A 17672-nucleotide genomic window follows, 5' to 3' on the forward strand; every position below is an offset into this window, starting at 1 on the left:
CCAATTGTTCATGTTTACTTTGATAGCTGCAGACATATTAGAATGTATGTCTAAATTTCCAAATATTACATTACATGTATGGTATGGAAATGTATCTCTAGCCGAATCATTGATCTTTGCTTAAAAATATTCACAGTGTTGACTTTTGTTCAGTGAGCTCTCTTCTCAAATAAACACTTATTCCAAGCCAGCTGATGATTTTATATCTGAAATGTGTCTGAAAACAGCATGAGTTCTTTATCTTAGGTGAAAAAAATGGCAACTCTGTGTTTCCGAAGAAAGAGTACTAGTTATGAGTTTGACAAAATATGAAGTGAAGAGATGTCAGATCCAGATCATTAGCTGAAAGTCATTAATTTCTGTTATCACTGTCGGTTATCTACATTGGTTTCTTTTCTTTTTTTCAGACGGACGTGGCACCATTAACAACGACCAGCAACCAGGCATTTGTTAAATATTTCTCTTCTGGGTCCAGTAATGCACCAGTGTTCAGGTTAACTTATTCTAGTTAATATTAACTGGTTTCTGTTTTACATTGCATGTTTAACCGGTTTCAGTTTAACATTCCATATTTAACCAGTTTTAGTTTTATGTTAATTTGTTAATTAATTGTTTGTTTGTAATAGTTCTTTTCTAGTTTTGTTAAATTGTATAGTTGATTTTTGAATCCATTAAAATGCTGAATGCCCTGTGTTCTTTTTCTACGAATTGTTGCAGTCTAAAGTATTAAGTTATACCTCATACAAATAATGCAACCAATATACTTTTACTATTTTCTCAACTTCTTTAAATTAATGTCCTAATTTTGTAAACTTCTATGTTTTTGAAAGGAGATATTCAAATATTTTAATATTACAATGAAAAAGAAATCCATTCCGATGATTTTAATATCGTCTATTTATATGTAGTTATTATATGTATATTTGTTAATGTATTGTTACCTTGGTAACTATGTAAATAATAGTATATATTTTTGCACCATATATTTCAATCATTCCATTTTAAAATAATATATTTTAGGGCCCTAAAATTATGCAAATAAATCAATTATTCAGCATTATATTTGTGTTCATTTTATTAACATTAGTTGGGATTTAAATGTTTTGTTGTCATGTCATGAGTCATCAGGGAGTATATTGAGGAAAGATGACTATTATTCCCAAATACATCTGGTGTAAGAATTTATTAAATCTTTTTGTCATTAAAGTGACTATACACCAAATATTTATATCCTGTCAAAATTTTAATTTTCCTAACTTTATGTTTGTTCACTGATGACCATGGTTTTGGACACTGGCAAATTTGATTTTTTTTTTTTTCTAAGTCATTTCCAATAGTAGCAAGCTGAGAATATTGAACAAATATTAAATTCTTCTTTAAAAGGAACGAATGCCATGTACATTGCAATAGATTTTGGTCAAACCATCCCATAGTAATACCCATTAAAGAATGCATTGTGTTTTTGATAATAATAAAAGAGTTGTTTTGATTAAGGTTTATTCAGCTTTCAGACAGTTTTCTTATGTTGAAAATATAGAATATATAGAAAGAAGAATACTTTATATCCTATATATTATACAATACCATACCGTGATAGAGCCATTTCAACCCTCAAACTCAATCAGTAAAATTCAAATTTCTGGCTTTCTTTGACAACTGAATCTAGTTTGAGAAAGAAATAGAGTTTTACACCCTACTTTTATGAATCAGAATAACTCATTTTAGTTGAATTTGAAGAGTCCATATTATTAATAAGGTTAAGTCTGAAGATTGAGAGTTATTGACTATAAGATTCTGATATAAAACTAAAGAAAAATTGAAAACATATTTCTGAAAAACTAAAGAAATAGTAGAAATAAATTTGTGAAAGTAAAAATAAAAATATAAAATAAAAGTAAATTTATTTTCTAAAGAATCTTCTAATTGTTAACTTTCTAACTTATTAAATATCAATATAGCTGTATCATATTTTCTATAGAATCTCATTTGCTAAATGTTTCAATGGATCAAATTGTCTAAAACCTTGGTTCTCAACCTGTGGTAATACCACAGTATTGTTTCATGATATGGGCTGCAGATTAATTCACGGCTATTGATGGTACAAACAATTCACAGCTTTTGTTCGAAGATTTTCTCCTCTTGCATTACCCTCATATTATTGTGAATAATGAAAGTAGTCATGAATACCAAACGTAAGTCACAACTCAGTTGCATGAGAGTTGCCATTGGAACTAATGACCGATGTTCTTACACAGCTGATTATAGCTATAGTGTGAGGATCCAAAAGACAGTCAAATACAGAAAGGTATACCACAAGTCTAAAAGGTTGAGAACCAGGCCCATATTCTCAAAAGGATCTAGCGCTAGGATGTTCTTATCTTCTAACATTGATTCTAGGACATCCTAGCGCTAAGATCGTTTCGAGAATACAGGGCCAAGGGTCTAGAATGAAAAGCTTGACCAATAAAATTTAGAAACAAAATTATGAGCTAAATGCATCAAAGGTTATTCTATATCATACTAATATTAATATCATGAAAAAGTCAATATCAGTAGAGAGATATGGTTATAGCTACATCATAATAAATAAGATTTAACTAAATTACCCTTTAAATCCTGAGCAATAACAAGGTCTAATCTGTGGAGATATAACATCATAATATAATATATTTTGGCCCCATATTAATAACTACTAGCTATAACATTCAATCATGTATGATTTTTCTTAGAGATTCCTAAATTATGATTTGACAGAAAACAGGTCATGGGCAAAGATATAACTAATAGTTAAGGTTTTGGATTAATGGAATAGAGAATGGTTGAGGTGACTACTACAGATTATTATAATTTGATCACAGGTTACAATTCTAGATAGAATATTTGTTCAGTAAGGTTATATATCAATATATCACAGACAAGAAATAAAGATGGGATTAAGGATCTTTGAATTGTATATTTTGGGGGACTTCTATATAATATTACCCTGTTAGTATATTCTATTATAAAAACTTGTATATATTTCATAGTGGCTAGCGATTTTTCTCGCAAGTGACTTGGCTCACAAGTTAAAGAAAACACACACACACACACACAAATTGAATCATAAAATCTTGCAACCTGGCCAGCAAGTTGAAGTTGTAGTGACTTGACAAGACAGTTTTAATGTCTTGGCCCATAGTATGATGTTGTAAATAAGCTAAAGAAAATACATGCTTCTAGAGGCAGTTTAGGAAATTATTCTTCAAGAGGAGGTTGACAGGGATAAGATGGTTGTTAAAATATATAATTTGACAGGATTATAACATCTCATACATAACTATCTCAATAAAAGATAGATTGCACAAAAAGAAAAGCAGTTATTCCCCCCTTACTCTATCGACAAAGTTCTAAATATATAACAAACTATAAATATATAAAAAATATATATCCTTATAAAATATAATCAGGTTGTCAACAGCAACGACCTTCAGATTTAGTTGCTAATGGCAACCTTCGTATAGAAAATATAAAAATTATTATTGTATTCAATATCAAAACAGCTGCCAATATATTTAAACTACTATTTGGCGAGGTGAACTCCCATGAGGCTTTCAGTTCTTCAGCACGTTCACGCATATCTCCAAGCATTGCTTGTATTTGGTCCATTGTGGCTAGAATTGACGAAATGTGGAATAGTTGATGGCTGTGACCAATGATGTCAAATTGACCTGGTCGCAGTCTTTCTGGAAGGTGAGTTGCATATAAAAATGCAGAAAAAAATGCAAATATAAACTGTCTTGCTAACAGCGGATGTGATGTCAAGGCACATTCAGTTTTAGAACAGAATAGTAAACGATATACTATAGGAATGCTGTCGTACACATACGGTAATGCAAATGATCCCAGGCGCAATACTTTTCTTAAACCACTTGGCTTCATAAATCTCGTCTCACACGATACCAGAACACACAATAACGAATTGATTACTGCCCCTGTTACAAACAAATCTCCATAAATGGTATTCCTGAGGGCTTGTGGGAAGGCATATGCTCGGTAGGCAATAGCAACACCAAGACTTAGAAGACTCAATGCAGTATAGTCCAGAAAAAAACAGATGTGTCGAGCACGTTCGGACATAGTGTTAAATGTATGTGCAATAGCACTCATGAACGGGAAGACACAGCATACTAACATATACACTAACAATGGCCATGTATAACTATCACTCCAGAAGTTGAGGCTCTGTGACAAGCCGAAAAATACCCAAATAAAATAAAATGCAGGCAAGAAGTGAGTCCAAGCATTTAAAGTTTCATTGGTTGCATCGAATAAACTCAACACACACTGGGTGAAAGAACTTTTAGGATGACGGTAACCGTGTAAAATAAACATCTCATGGAATTGTTCAGGAACTTGATCTACAGCATAAATTGGTCCACAGATTCCAAGACTACAAGATGGTGTCCTCTTGTGGTAACCTTGGTGACGAGTTATCATGTTAACATCAGCTGGACTTTCTGAAAGTAAAAGTAAGAATATTTAATGTTCCATATTTGTTTCAAAATGTTAATATTTCAATTCAATTGTAGATGAACCAAACGTCAACTGAAAAATGATTCAGATGACCAAGATGTTCTATCTGATTTTAAAAGCAAATATGTACATAGATGACTTAACAGATAGCTGAAACAGAGATCTATCAGAAGGTAACGTAAATAATTAGATGGCTGTATCCCTTTAACCAATATTTCATGGTATTACTGGTATCTAAAGTGTGATACAGTCAGGCTCGTAGCTAGAGGGAGCTAGAGGGGGGGGAGCTAGGCCTCACTAAGAAAATTTAAGCCCCCCTGAAAAATTTATATGAGTTAGATCAAATTCTGTATTTAGATATTTTAACAATTGTATAGGCTTACAAATGAATTATGATCGGTTAATTGATGATCAGAGATATTTCTTCTGTTTTCAAAGGTTTCTACACTTTATGTACCAATTTAATTCAAAATTTGATTTAATTATTGGTAACAAATATATAATGTTTCATTTAATTTTCATTTGTGATGGCAGAGTTAGCGACTAGTAAGAAATTGAAACAGGTGTGCAGGGAACAGGTGTGCCATTTTGTGAGGTTGAATTGAGTCTTGAATTGAGTCTTGAATTACGTAAATCGTCTTCAAAAATACTAGAAATTTACCAAAATCACATAATTCCTTAAAAAATATTGAGGAATTTTTGTCCCTATTTCTATTACTGACTGGATTAGCTTAAAAATTCATATTTCTGAGACTAAAGTATGATTGGCCAAAGAAATGGCACATCTAATTGATTGATGAGTCCAATGTTCTCTTTCAAATTTAAAATTTAAAAAAAGTCATAAATAAAAAAAAAACAGTTATATTTTTATTGATGATAAAGATAACTGTAGTACAACTATCTGTCTTCAAGATGGTGTAATAGAATTACAGTCTCCTGGAAAATAGACAATTTTAGTACAAGATGAGGTGATTTGTTTTTTCTAAAACAACACCAATTCCAACTAGTTCTTATGTTTTTAACTCGTTAAAATTAAAAATTATCAGCTCGTGATATTCTGGGAATATTCTTAACCAACAGCCCTGAATAAACCACTACCATACTTCTAAAACTACCCCCTATGTGTGTTTTTGAAATGGTGAGAAGGAAATAGATAGTTTTGTTGAAGTTGTAACATAACAAGTATAATCTTTACACAAACACCATCAACAACATGTTTATTATTTAGGTCAACTAGTTTTCTACCTTCAGGGCAACTTTCACATTCTTCTTTTTTTATACTAAGACTCATTAATATAATAAAATAATAATATTAATAGGTGACCAAAATATCATGACAGTCGTTGAACTGTAAAAAACAATATATCACCTAGCCAGGATGTTCTGACCTCAAGAACATCTATGATACCCCTCAGATCTTAAATCAAGGTCTTTCCTATATTTCATGATAGACATTCTTAGAAACTGCTCAAAGTCGTTCTTAAAAATCTTAAATTATCTTAACTTTCAAAAGATGATGCTGCATTAAAATGTTTCTGTGCCAAATAAATTTTATTTGGTAAAATAAATGATATAACAGTACTTTGTAATCACATGCAAGGAAAATCTGACCATGATAAGCCTATCAGTAAATCTGTTGGGAAATGAAAGATTAGTGTTGTCATTATGACCTAATGTCAGTGATATTGTCAAGTTTCAAGTAACTAGAGGACAAAATCTTTATAAATACCTAAACTTATGATTTAGTATATACACTTCAGAAGAAAACTAATTTTTTTTTCTACCTCAGTGAGTTACATCCTTGATTGACTCAACTGTTAACAATTTATCAAAACAACAATCCATATACTTTCTCAAACTTACTGGCCTTGGTCTTTTTACATGAAACAACCTTCAGTGTTCATATCACATTCTTATGTTAAATTTTACTTAATTTTATATGTGATATTTCCAAATTCACAGATTAAATGAAACTACGTAGAGTTTTACAGGGTTATACTAGTCCGCGAAAGTTCAGACCAATACAATTTAATGACAATGAGATTACAATTTTGTTTCTCCATTTCTCTACCAAGTTCACACACTGTTGACGTTCCTTTCACAGCACGATCAGGATCTGTGTCTAAATATCGACTATGAATTGTGGGATAGCAAATCCCTAAATTGAGCAATATGACCAATTATGTCTTCCGAAATTATGGGATTGATACTCGGTTGTAAAAGTAATTCTGATTGGCCCCAGAGTAGAGCATGATTGACAGCTAAATAGCTTGGTGCAGGAAAATGACACATCATGAATATTTATAACCTTGGTGCCATACCAGTAACCCGACCAATTCGAAATACACAGTGTTGATAAATTTTTTAAATATTTTCATTAAGTAACTATACTGATTTGTACCTAATGAGTTGATGGAACTCCCTCTGGTTTGAACAATCACACAAATCAATATCACTGAACAATTGAAGCAGGTTTACCTAGCGCTCCAATCCCTCAAAGACTCAATATTTCCAATGCCAAAACTTTTCTGTAAACAACATATATACGATTCAATATTCTTTACACCTTTGTTGTTTGCTTTCAGACTTATTTAGTATAGACTAGACACATTTACAGGCTTAGAATCTTGTGTCAGGCTATTAAGAAACTCATTATATACCATACACTATATTGCAACTGTTATTAAGCAAAATAAGCTTCAACAATTTCTTCAAATCAACACGTCAGAAATTTGGAATGTTTTTTCTGTTCTAGTTGAGGAATCTTCAATGTTTTTGACAAATTTCTAGATCATATGAAAACTGGTAAGTTTAAGATGTCCTATATCAGACATGGCTTGGTGAAATACGTCATAATATAACAACAGTCTTTCTCCTTTGATCAGATGAGATTATGATGTTTCTCCCAGACTAATGCCAGTTTAACTACAGATTATTTCATCTTAATACTCCATACTGATTTCTTCATCAAAGCAAGAAGCTTTTAACCCTGTGACCCCCTGAGTGTAAATGAAATATAACATCATATATCCTGAACTCCAAGTAATTAAAGTAAAAAAAAAGCCTATAACCTTAACGTTGTTTGATGTCACATAGTAAACGGCCTTCTGCTTGGGTTTATATTGCGTTAGTGTGTGGCTGATAAACCGGCCGCTAGGATTGAAAGAGTTAAGAGGTCTAATCCAAAGCTTACAATAAGACAATCTTTTAAAAGAGCATCAAAATTAGAGTGTCCTTGCTTCTGAAAAGTGCAATGGATTTTTTAAATTTAGCTCCACTAGAAAAAGTTGTTTTCTTTCCTCATAAACATCATTCATCTTAAATTGTTCAATCAGTGATTTTTCAGACACTTAGTACTTTTAATATTGACATTAACTCCTAATTCGAAACCGATATTTTACTGGTTGGTATTTAGATGACTAAGCTTTAATACATTTACATAAAAATCATATTTTCATCTCCAATATAATCAACCTGTCCTAAATCATACTTCATTAATTGATCCTGAAAATACTTTTCAATCAATATACAATTTATAATATTGACCTTCGTCTAGAAACAATAGCGAACCAAAATAATTAGCAGATTATTGAACTATGTTATAGATCGAGGCTTACATGATAAATACCTGTCTTAATTAGTTTAGTTACTAATCAGAACCATTTAACACCAACTGTAATAAGGTAATTACAATCATGTCATTGGCAATACATCAACATTACAGCAACATACCTGCTATATACTTGATAAAATTATTCCACTATTTATTTTCTTCCAAGAATGTTAATTCCAGTAATTCGAAACAGATACATAATTCAATTTAACTCGATGAGAAACTCTTTATTGAACAGAACATTTGAGAGGTTGAATACTAAATGATCAAGAACCTGAGATTCATAACTATTTGGTAAGATTATGGATGGCAAGTGGAGACACCCTAATGAAAAATCAACAAACACCATCATCTAGATTTACATTTTAATTAGATTGATAACATCAACATTAAGATAATTAATGTTTTTCTATACTACTGACTGCTACCTGTATTCCGCAAAACAAATTACTTTAAATAGAGTGAATTGAATGCTAAAGCCGTTTGACTGAAATTTCAGACACAAACTTCTAGTTAGACTCAAACCATATCTTCTCATATCAATATACATTACCTGTTATCCTTATCATTTAAAACTCATCAGTAGACCATAATTAATTATAGATCATTAAGATTATTAATTAATATTTCATACCTCATCTAATTAAATATAATTACATTAAAAATCTAGGTTAGAAAAGAACTATTTACTACTGTTTAACCTAACTTATATTGAAGCTGAATTTCATAATAAACCAAACGTTTGCAGGATTTGATGACATGCAAGCTCAGCAAGATGAAAAGTCTGTTATGGTCGCTTACAAATAAGTTGCGCCACGCTTTTTTTTTACTTTTTTCACTAACTCAATAAGGACCACTTTAGAAAAATAAATACAGGCCTTTCATAGATTAAACTTCACCTTGAACCATTATTATAGAAATGAGTACCTGTATTTAACTGAACTCTTCAATAGTTTGACATGGAAAATATCAAGATAAAGCTTCCTTTAAATGGTTTAATGGACTATTACAGCTGAATTGATATATGGGAATATTGCATGGACAGAATATTATATCTTCCTTGTATTTCTTGTTAATTAGTCTTTCTATTACATTCCAGTATTTGAGATCATTGAATAAGGAAATGAGAATGACTTAATAAAGACATGTTCAGAAATACGGTACCGGTATTAAATTTTCCTAAGACATTAATTATTGCAAACTACATAAATATGATTTGCTGTGAAAGAAATACACTTTTATCATGAATATCATAGCTTTAACCTTTGTATAGTTGGACCTTCCAGCAGATAAATTCAAATTTATTTTACCGAATAGTATATGAAATACTATATACTGAAATATGCTGGGATAGCACATAACGTGACTTTATATGTTAACATGATTCAATACAAATTACATTCACAAAAAATTAATATTGTTGAAATCAATATGAACTAAATAACTTATTATAAAATGTCTAACAAACATATATTTGACTCTATATCAATTTCAGGTTCAATAACCCACACACACGACATGTTTAATATACATTACATTTTTTAAGAATTTTAAATTAAAACTCTTTTTATAGCTATGGTAAAATAAAACAACATGTTTTTGAATAAATTTCATTGACAGTTTGAGCAAACAAAAAATCTAATTTTTTTCCCTGGTGTTATGCTATATCAGTCACTCAGTAGCTGATATTCAGTGAATGATCAAAAAAGAGGTTGAAGTTGATTGGTTCTGCAATGCCAAATGAGTATTGTTGCTGGTGACAAGGATGAGACAAATGAATGTTATGTAACCCTTCTGAAAGGGACAGGTGCTACATTTTTTGACCAATTACACCTTAGTCTCAGAAACATGAAGCTAAGCCAATCAGTTATAGAATTCATAGCTCACCGTCAAAATTTTGCACCTTAATCCTGATAAAAAAGATCTTTTCAATACATACCTTTGTCTACTTCGAATGTTCCTGCATCATAAATCACTTTCTCATCATTATTGTTGTTTTCAACTATTACTTCAGCCTTTGATGCTGCTGAAGTTGATGATGTCCCTCTCTTGACAACTGATGTTGAACTTGAAGCCATTCTTGTTACCTTGTTGAGTAACCAAGTCGTTCTCTCACCAGCCTCTAATCCAATCAATCGTCCAATTAATCAATCAATCATTTGTAAATATATTGTTGAAAAAACTCTACCTGAGCCACACTAACATACCATTACCAGATTAGATAAAGCAAATGTTCACAATGCACTTATTGAATTCAGCATCATTCAATTCATCAATAAATAATAGTGGTAGTTGCGAGATGAGATTTATCCAATGAGCTAAAATGTTGAGAACATCAAAATCTTTCTGGAATAATTTTCCACAGTTATAAAAGTACAACTATTTGGCAAAATATCAATTTGACCAGGCAACGCCTTTATTTTACCTTCGGCTTCGAGTTCGACCTGTTTTGTTTTCAATTTTGTAAGAATAAAAAAGAAAAACAAACAGATGGCAAAATACCGGCAAAAAATTCTCACTGGTGATCTGCACAAATAAATTACTCTCAACTTCAGTCAAGTCTTCTGGGGATTGAAGTTAAAAAAGTTGCCAGTTTGTTTGCCGAAGTAATGTTTGTGGCCCACGCAACGGATTATTTGGGTTGAGTTATTTCTGACTTTCACCGGCGGTTTAACCGGAAGTCGTAGATGATATTTTCTCGAATGACCAGACGAAAATTATATTAGCTAGTTTCATCACGTTATTTCAACTGGTATAATCTGGACAAAAATTGCTTTTGCGGTTTTCCAGACATTTGTATTATTAGATCCTTATATGACCGTAAAAGACTTGAAGACCGGGAGTTGAGTATGTAACGGAATGGCGCCGGATTTGAGGGAAAATACTGTTATTTTCTTGAACTGAAGTCAAATTTTTATTTTGGGATTGATAGTTCGAATCAGAAAATTTTGAAATAGGTAGTTGTAGGCAAATCTTCATTTAGGCATAGATCCACTCTTCAAATTGGCAGTATCTTTTGAGCTTGAGATGCCTTTCAGTGGCAGAGGGTTAGGTCCGGTACTTCACAAGCCTGATCAGTGACAGTGACACTGACTTGACAGTACTTAACACATTTGGCCTACACTCTGCCTACATTGGGCTAAATCAAATACGTAGACGGAGTGTAGCTTCCCTTCACCGTATATAAGAAATAACATAGTCCAAGGCTGGACTACATTGGGCTTTGAATTTTCAACTGCATGTTATTTGTCTCAGAATGTCTTCGGGTCCAAAGAAATATAAGGTTCAGTGATTTTTATTTTGAAATAGACACACTTCCATCCCATAAAATATCTAATCTAGTAGGCGTACAACTTAATATGTTTTTTTAATTTTAGGGCCAGATAGTCTAGGTCAAAGCCAAAAGATAAATTTATAATGGCATTACGAGAAGAACTTTTAACTAAAGTACAGAATCAGTCAGTGGAAGAGCTGGATCATTTTCTGCTCCAGGTAATTCTACATTGGGATTAAATTTGAGTTCCAGTTCATTTCTTTCAGCCCCAGTCATCACTTGGATTCCTTTGCATTGCATTAGACATGACGGCACACTATCTATCCAGCAACCTTTAGTATCTGCCAAATGTTGATGGGAGAAATAGTTTCTAAAATGTAATGCAGAGGAGTTCAAAAGTTAAAGTGCTGGGAATTTCCAGCATCAAATAGATCTGAAATTGAAATCTGATTTTTTCTTTTAGTGTAAGAAAGATAATTCGAGTATCCATGAGATTTTAGAAACCTGCAGTCGTCAACAGACTGATGAATTATGGGAAGGGTTACAGACATTGTGTTCATCTACTTTAATGTCAATAGAAAGTTTACATCTAGATGAGGAGTCTGAAGAAACACAGGTAAATATTAGATTTAGATGCCCCTGGTTAATCTTCCCCGTCATAATAAGTATAAGCAAAATTGGTTAGTACTTCTTCAAGAGTCATGATTGTTCCTTAAGTGTTCCTTAGGTTTACTACTTCTAGTATCAAATATGTTGTAATTAACTCAAAATGAAGAGTGGAAAATAACTAAAGAAAAGGAAAGGTGTAACCATATAATATAGTATATAACAAAACATATTCGGTTATACTACTCCTGTTTGCATGGAAGGGAAGTAACTCTTGTTAAGAAGGGATCAAAATATGACACTATGATTTTTAAGAAGAAGAAGATGCCTTATAAATAATATATTGTTATCTATTATAGAAATTGAATGAATTGGTGAAATTATTGAATCATATCATTAATCTGATGAACATAACAATTCGTACTGCAGCTTCTGATCATCTGTCTATAGCCATGATAGATACAGCTTTACTCTTACATGGTAGGTATAGGGACCTAAACTGCAAGATGGGCAAAAGGGTGGGATGCAAGGTGAAACAAACTGTTGATTTATACTGAAGCTTCTGATTTTCTGTCTATAATCATAATAGATACAGCTTTACTGTATTTAGACCACGGGCTGTGTGATGTCCTAGATCTAAAAGTCAAAGGTGAAAAACTTGAAACAATAGAAAAGTACCAAGACAACATTCATTGCTATCTCAACTCTCTGAAAGCGTTAGTCAGTAGTTGCTCTTGAAGGATGAGTGTGACCTACCTTGATTGAAACACCCTCCAAAGTACTATATTGTATATACATGATTATTCCACCTACATTGGAGGTTAAACTAATGATGAATGTTTCTATTTGTAGGTATAATGCCCACATTACCTGATACAACCCCCTCTATCAAGAATACACTGTCTATGTTATTTGAATATTGGTGGTATAAAGATATCAAAGGAAGAGAAGAAATAATATCTAATACATTTGATTATATTTTATCACAATGTCTACTCTCTGGGAAACCTGTAAGTTTAATCTAGATATACTACAGTTAGTGCCAAGCTTGTGGGATATATCAAGGACTCTCACTCACAGTTCCTGATTTCTTTGTTTTGATAATGGATTTGTATCTGAAATTCGTGTCCATTATGTAAAAAAAAATTTATATTGTTTTTCAAAGTACATGTTCTTTTAAGTTTACATTTCATCATTTATTAAGAGATGAAATTTGGATTACAATTTCTTTTTGCAGTAAATGATAAATAATGTTTTTTTGATATTTCAGATGACTATGATAAAAAGATTATGGAAATTACATGATTATTTAGACATTGTTGATGTAACCAAGGAAACCAACTTAAAACTGAGAGGAAAATTATTACAATGTTTTACTAATTATGATTTTTACAAGGCTCCACAGGTTTATTTATTATTATTTTTCACTTGGTCTATATTCCATCCAGAAATTGAAAGTATTCAACAAATTAAAGGGTTCAAGGACATAAACCCCCTCTTTTTAAAAAGAGCTCTTCCAATCATAGGTATACCTTTTCCTATTGATAGAATGTATGCATGTGTGGAAGAGTTCAATGGAAAGGATAGGGGTGTCATAGAGACTGACACACTATATTTAACCTTGGCATCACATTTCTTTGATATGCTGCCACCATCTCAAATCATTAATGCATAACTGACAAGTAATTTAAATCAGCCATCTTGACTTCTAACATTAAAGCAACTTTTATATGATTATTTTCAGGGTGTGATGTTTCTCAGTTTTTTGTTCCATTTAAATGATAATTTTATTCCAACATTACATTCTGCTATTAAACAAGAAATTCCCTTTGCCCCCAAGTAGGTTAAATATCTTCTTTTTTCTCTTTGATAAAAATTTCCTGGAGGTTGGAATATATGAGGTACAGGAAACATTACAGAATTATTGATAAAGTAGAAATTAGTAGAATCATACCTGCACCTTTATATTTTCTACTGTATCTATTATCCTCTACTTTGTCTAGTCATGGCTTCACTCTAATGTTGTTCAGAATTATAAGTTTCTGAAATCTTAATACTATTTCATGCGGACAGATTTCATTGAATATGACTAAAAATGTTTTAATATGGCTTGCTATAATTTTAGGGCTTTGCTGGAGAAATTTGGTGAAGTTTATTTCAGTGCTTGGCAGAAGTCAACTGGAACAACTCGTAAGGTAGGTTTTAGTTTTACTATTTTCAAACATTTATTGGGAAACTTTGAATGTCACAATATCATGAATTTCGTCTGAAATAGCAACCTTTATAGCCATTCTTTATGTTGAGGGCTCAGATTGGCTGAATCCAACCAAATCGCTGCATTCTGTGATACAAGAAAGGGAGCTATTGCAGCCAAGTTATACGACAATGTTCATAATACCTTGACATTGTGAAGATGGGTTCTGACATGTCAATGTAGCATTCAAAGGATTGGTAGTCTGAATAAAATGCAAATCTGCACATGTTACTGATGATCTAACAAAATTATTATTCATCTCCTATTCCTGGACTTGATATTCACCAAACAATAATTCTCTAGTCAATTCTCAATTTTCTGTTACTATATGTAAAGATACAGCCAAAACTAAAGTGAGTTTGAACCCTACTTCAGATTTCTTCTTTCAATTTTGTAGATAATAGAAGATAAATGTATTCAGAATTTGATGCATCAAGCAGCTGTTGCTCCAAGGACTGGGGACCCGAATATGTCTACCATTTTACTGAAGGTGATCTATTATTCAGTTATATCTTGTTACGAGTGGTCCAGCACATGATTAAGATAAGCAGTGTTATATGCTATCACCAGAAGCCATTATTACTATAATTTTTACAAGAAAAACATCTTGGATTTGAGGATTTGTCTACTAACTGTTCCCAGGCCTATATGTTTGCATTGATCTCCTGGATTGTCTATATCCATTAGCTGGAATCTAATACAGCATGAACATATTTTTGAAATTGTTTATTATCAGCAATATTTTTTATAGTGAAATCCTCAATCCTATCTCCACACTTTATAAGATATGAACCTATCAGTAATGTTCTGATAAAATTTAAATGTTGTAGGTATTAAGATATATCCATAATAAAAAAGAACAGACTGGAGTTGATTTGATGCTACATGAGTTATACTCGCCTTTTCTCTGGAGATATTTAAGGGTATGTTACAGCACTTTTGATTTTCTGTGGTCTTTGGAGAGGGGTAATATAGGCCCAGCCTGTTCCCCAATCCTTTTCATAATGTATATATTTTGAATATATTTATGAATAAAATACTATTTACAAAAAATTTTCTGTGATCATGAGGATTCTCAACCATTCAGTATTTTGCTGCTTTCATTTGAAAATTTTGTGATATCAGGTGTTTTGTTTTTCAGTGTAGGTTTTTGTTTTTTTAATCAATGGTGTATCTATGAATCATTTAGGACAGTAGTTCCCAACCTTTCTCAGCCTTCAAACACCTGGAGCAATTACCTGAACCTGAACCCCAAAAATTCCATCCACATTTTCAGCTTGTGATGATGTGAGGTGCTCTCTCAATTCCAAATAAATTCTTCTCCTACACCAGTTGGTCACACCCCTGACACCCTTGTCCAACACCCCTAGGGGGTGAAAACACTCAGGATAGGAACTGGGGATTTAGAAGTAGGGGCCTCAAGGACGGCAAACCTAACTCGGCCATGAATTCTTGAAACAATCTTAGAACTAAGATGTCCTAGAGTCATAACTTCTAACACTGTTTCTATGATATCCTAGCATTAACATCGTTTTGAGAATTTGAGGCCTGGCATTTAAGAACTCACTGATTATGTATTTGAAGCTGGCCCTCATTTCTGAATGAAAACCCTTGATATAGAAACAATAAGACATGAAGTAAGTGATGTTTGATTTGTTTTTAGGCTCCTCATTCTGAAGTAAGAGCTAACTGTGCCAGTATTCTTATGGATGTGTTTCCATTGACAACTGATGAGAAAGAAAGTTCTGATGATTTGATGCAAGAACAATATGAATTCCTATTGGTAAGATAATTGTCCTTAATGTTTTTACAACATATAAAGAATTGAGGTGTTTCAAAATGACAAAACCTTTGCAAAACGTGTGTTATGATGTTCGTAAAATGTTTTATAGATTAGTCATCTAGGATGAAGTCATATAAGATGTATATTGTATACACTTGTATCTCCTTGTAGGAGAAGTAATTTTGTTTGTGGTCAATTGCGGATGGTATCTTAAACTTCATTTATTTTTCTAGTGTTTGTTAAAAGATCCAAACCATGGTGTAAGACTGATAGCTGTGAAAGGTGTTTTCAATATACTCTATTTATGTTGGGAGTTATTGCCCTTGACAGCGTTAAATGGTATATTAGTAGTATTGATTAAAGATTTATCATGTGACAGTTCATCTGATAATATAAGACAGGCTGTTATTCAGGTATGTAACCAGGAAGACCAAAAGATCGTAAATTCAAAAATCGAAGTTAACTGTTCAAATCACAATTTTTGAAAATAACAAGTCGAGTTTTTTTGTGGTGAATTGCTCAGTATCAAATCGTATCACATTTTCGCGTATTCATACTCAATGATAATAGAGAAGACATCTAGATACACATACAGAGTTAGACAGTCAACAGAAATATGAAAACAGTAAGTTGTTGACAATTTATTGACAATTATATATGGAAAACAATTACCAAAAATCATTGAAACTCTGTTTTTTGTCCCCAATTCCATGATATTGTGATATGTATTATTATCCATTTATCACAATAGATGGTATGACTGTCAATATCAAACACTTAAAACTATACTCTATGTTTATATTCAGGGCTTTACATCATTAATAGACAACCCTCAAACTTTCCCTGTATTACAACCAATACTACCACAGTTAAAATTCAGTATACATGATTCTTCAGAGAAAGTTCGAATTGCTGTCATGGAACTTTTGTTAAAGATAAAACATGTCAGAACTTTCAAGGTATGTAGAGACCGAGTACATTTGAAGAAACAAGGCCATACGACAGATTTAAGGCAGTGAAGTTTAACCAATGAACACACCCTTTTAAAGGGTTGCTCATTTTCGAGTTTTTTGTTTCTGTCTTCATACATTGTATTTACAAAACCAAATGTATATAGAAGTGTGTTGATTGGTCCATTTGAAAATCACAGAACATCATGAATATTTATGACCTAAGTCCTGAGCTACACCTACTAAGTTGAACAAGGCAGAAATATATAACAGTTTGACATATCAAAAAGATGATGAATTTAGCCATTCTAATGATGTTATTCATGTTGTTTAGACACAGTGCTGTTAATTTATTTCAGTACTGGACAGTCATACCAATAAAACACATCTTAGCTCATCTGAATATTACCGAGTCCATGCCAGTTAAACGTCGTATTATGAAGCTGATGTTTCGCAGTTTCTTCCCCATTGATCAGGACGAGGATCATCAAGTTGACCGTTTGGTCACACTGATAGAAATGAATACTGACGCTTGTCGCCATTTTATTAAATCTTTTCCCCAGTATATGACTGTAGCTGAAACAGGTAATGGTCTGATCTCTTATACCCCCGTCACACTGAAAAGGGGCACTTACTGTGCTGTTGCAGTGATACAAAATGGACTTGAAGTTCTGGTGTGA

At 32.2% G+C, this 17672-nt stretch overlaps 2 protein-coding genes across 2 annotated transcripts; one reads left to right on the plus strand and one right to left on the minus strand.

Annotated features, from left to right (window-relative positions):
* Nucleotides 1-2950: 2950 nt before the first annotated feature.
* LOTGIDRAFT_189606 (hypothetical protein) lies at nt 2951-4410 on the minus strand. Its single transcript, XM_009056890.1, has one exon. The coding sequence runs from the start codon at nt 4369-4371 to the stop codon at nt 3451-3453; it is 921 nt and encodes a 306-aa protein (XP_009055138.1). The 5' UTR covers nt 4372-4410; the 3' UTR covers nt 2951-3450.
* An 8871-nt stretch (nt 4411-13281) lies between these two features.
* LOTGIDRAFT_118541 (hypothetical protein) lies at nt 13282-17672 on the plus strand (the record flags this gene model as incomplete). Its single annotated transcript, XM_009056891.1, has 9 exons — nt 13282-13410; nt 13750-13844; nt 14131-14200; nt 14657-14749; nt 15090-15182; nt 15923-16042; nt 16276-16455; nt 16849-17001; nt 17352-17672. The coding sequence occupies 9 exons, from the start codon at nt 13282-13284 to the stop codon at nt 17670-17672; spliced, it is 1254 nt and encodes a 417-aa protein (XP_009055139.1).

This window comes from Lottia gigantea, assembly GCF_000327385.1.
Source record: "Lottia gigantea unplaced genomic scaffold LOTGIsca_29, whole genome shotgun sequence".
In the NCBI taxonomy this organism is placed as follows: domain Eukaryota; kingdom Metazoa; phylum Mollusca; class Gastropoda; family Lottiidae; genus Lottia; species Lottia gigantea.

Excerpts from the sequence above, each read along its gene's own strand:
- LOTGIDRAFT_189606 (XM_009056890.1), bottom strand. The coding sequence starts at position 4,371 with ATGTTTATTTTACACGGTTACCGTCATCCTAAAAGTTCTTTCACCCAG.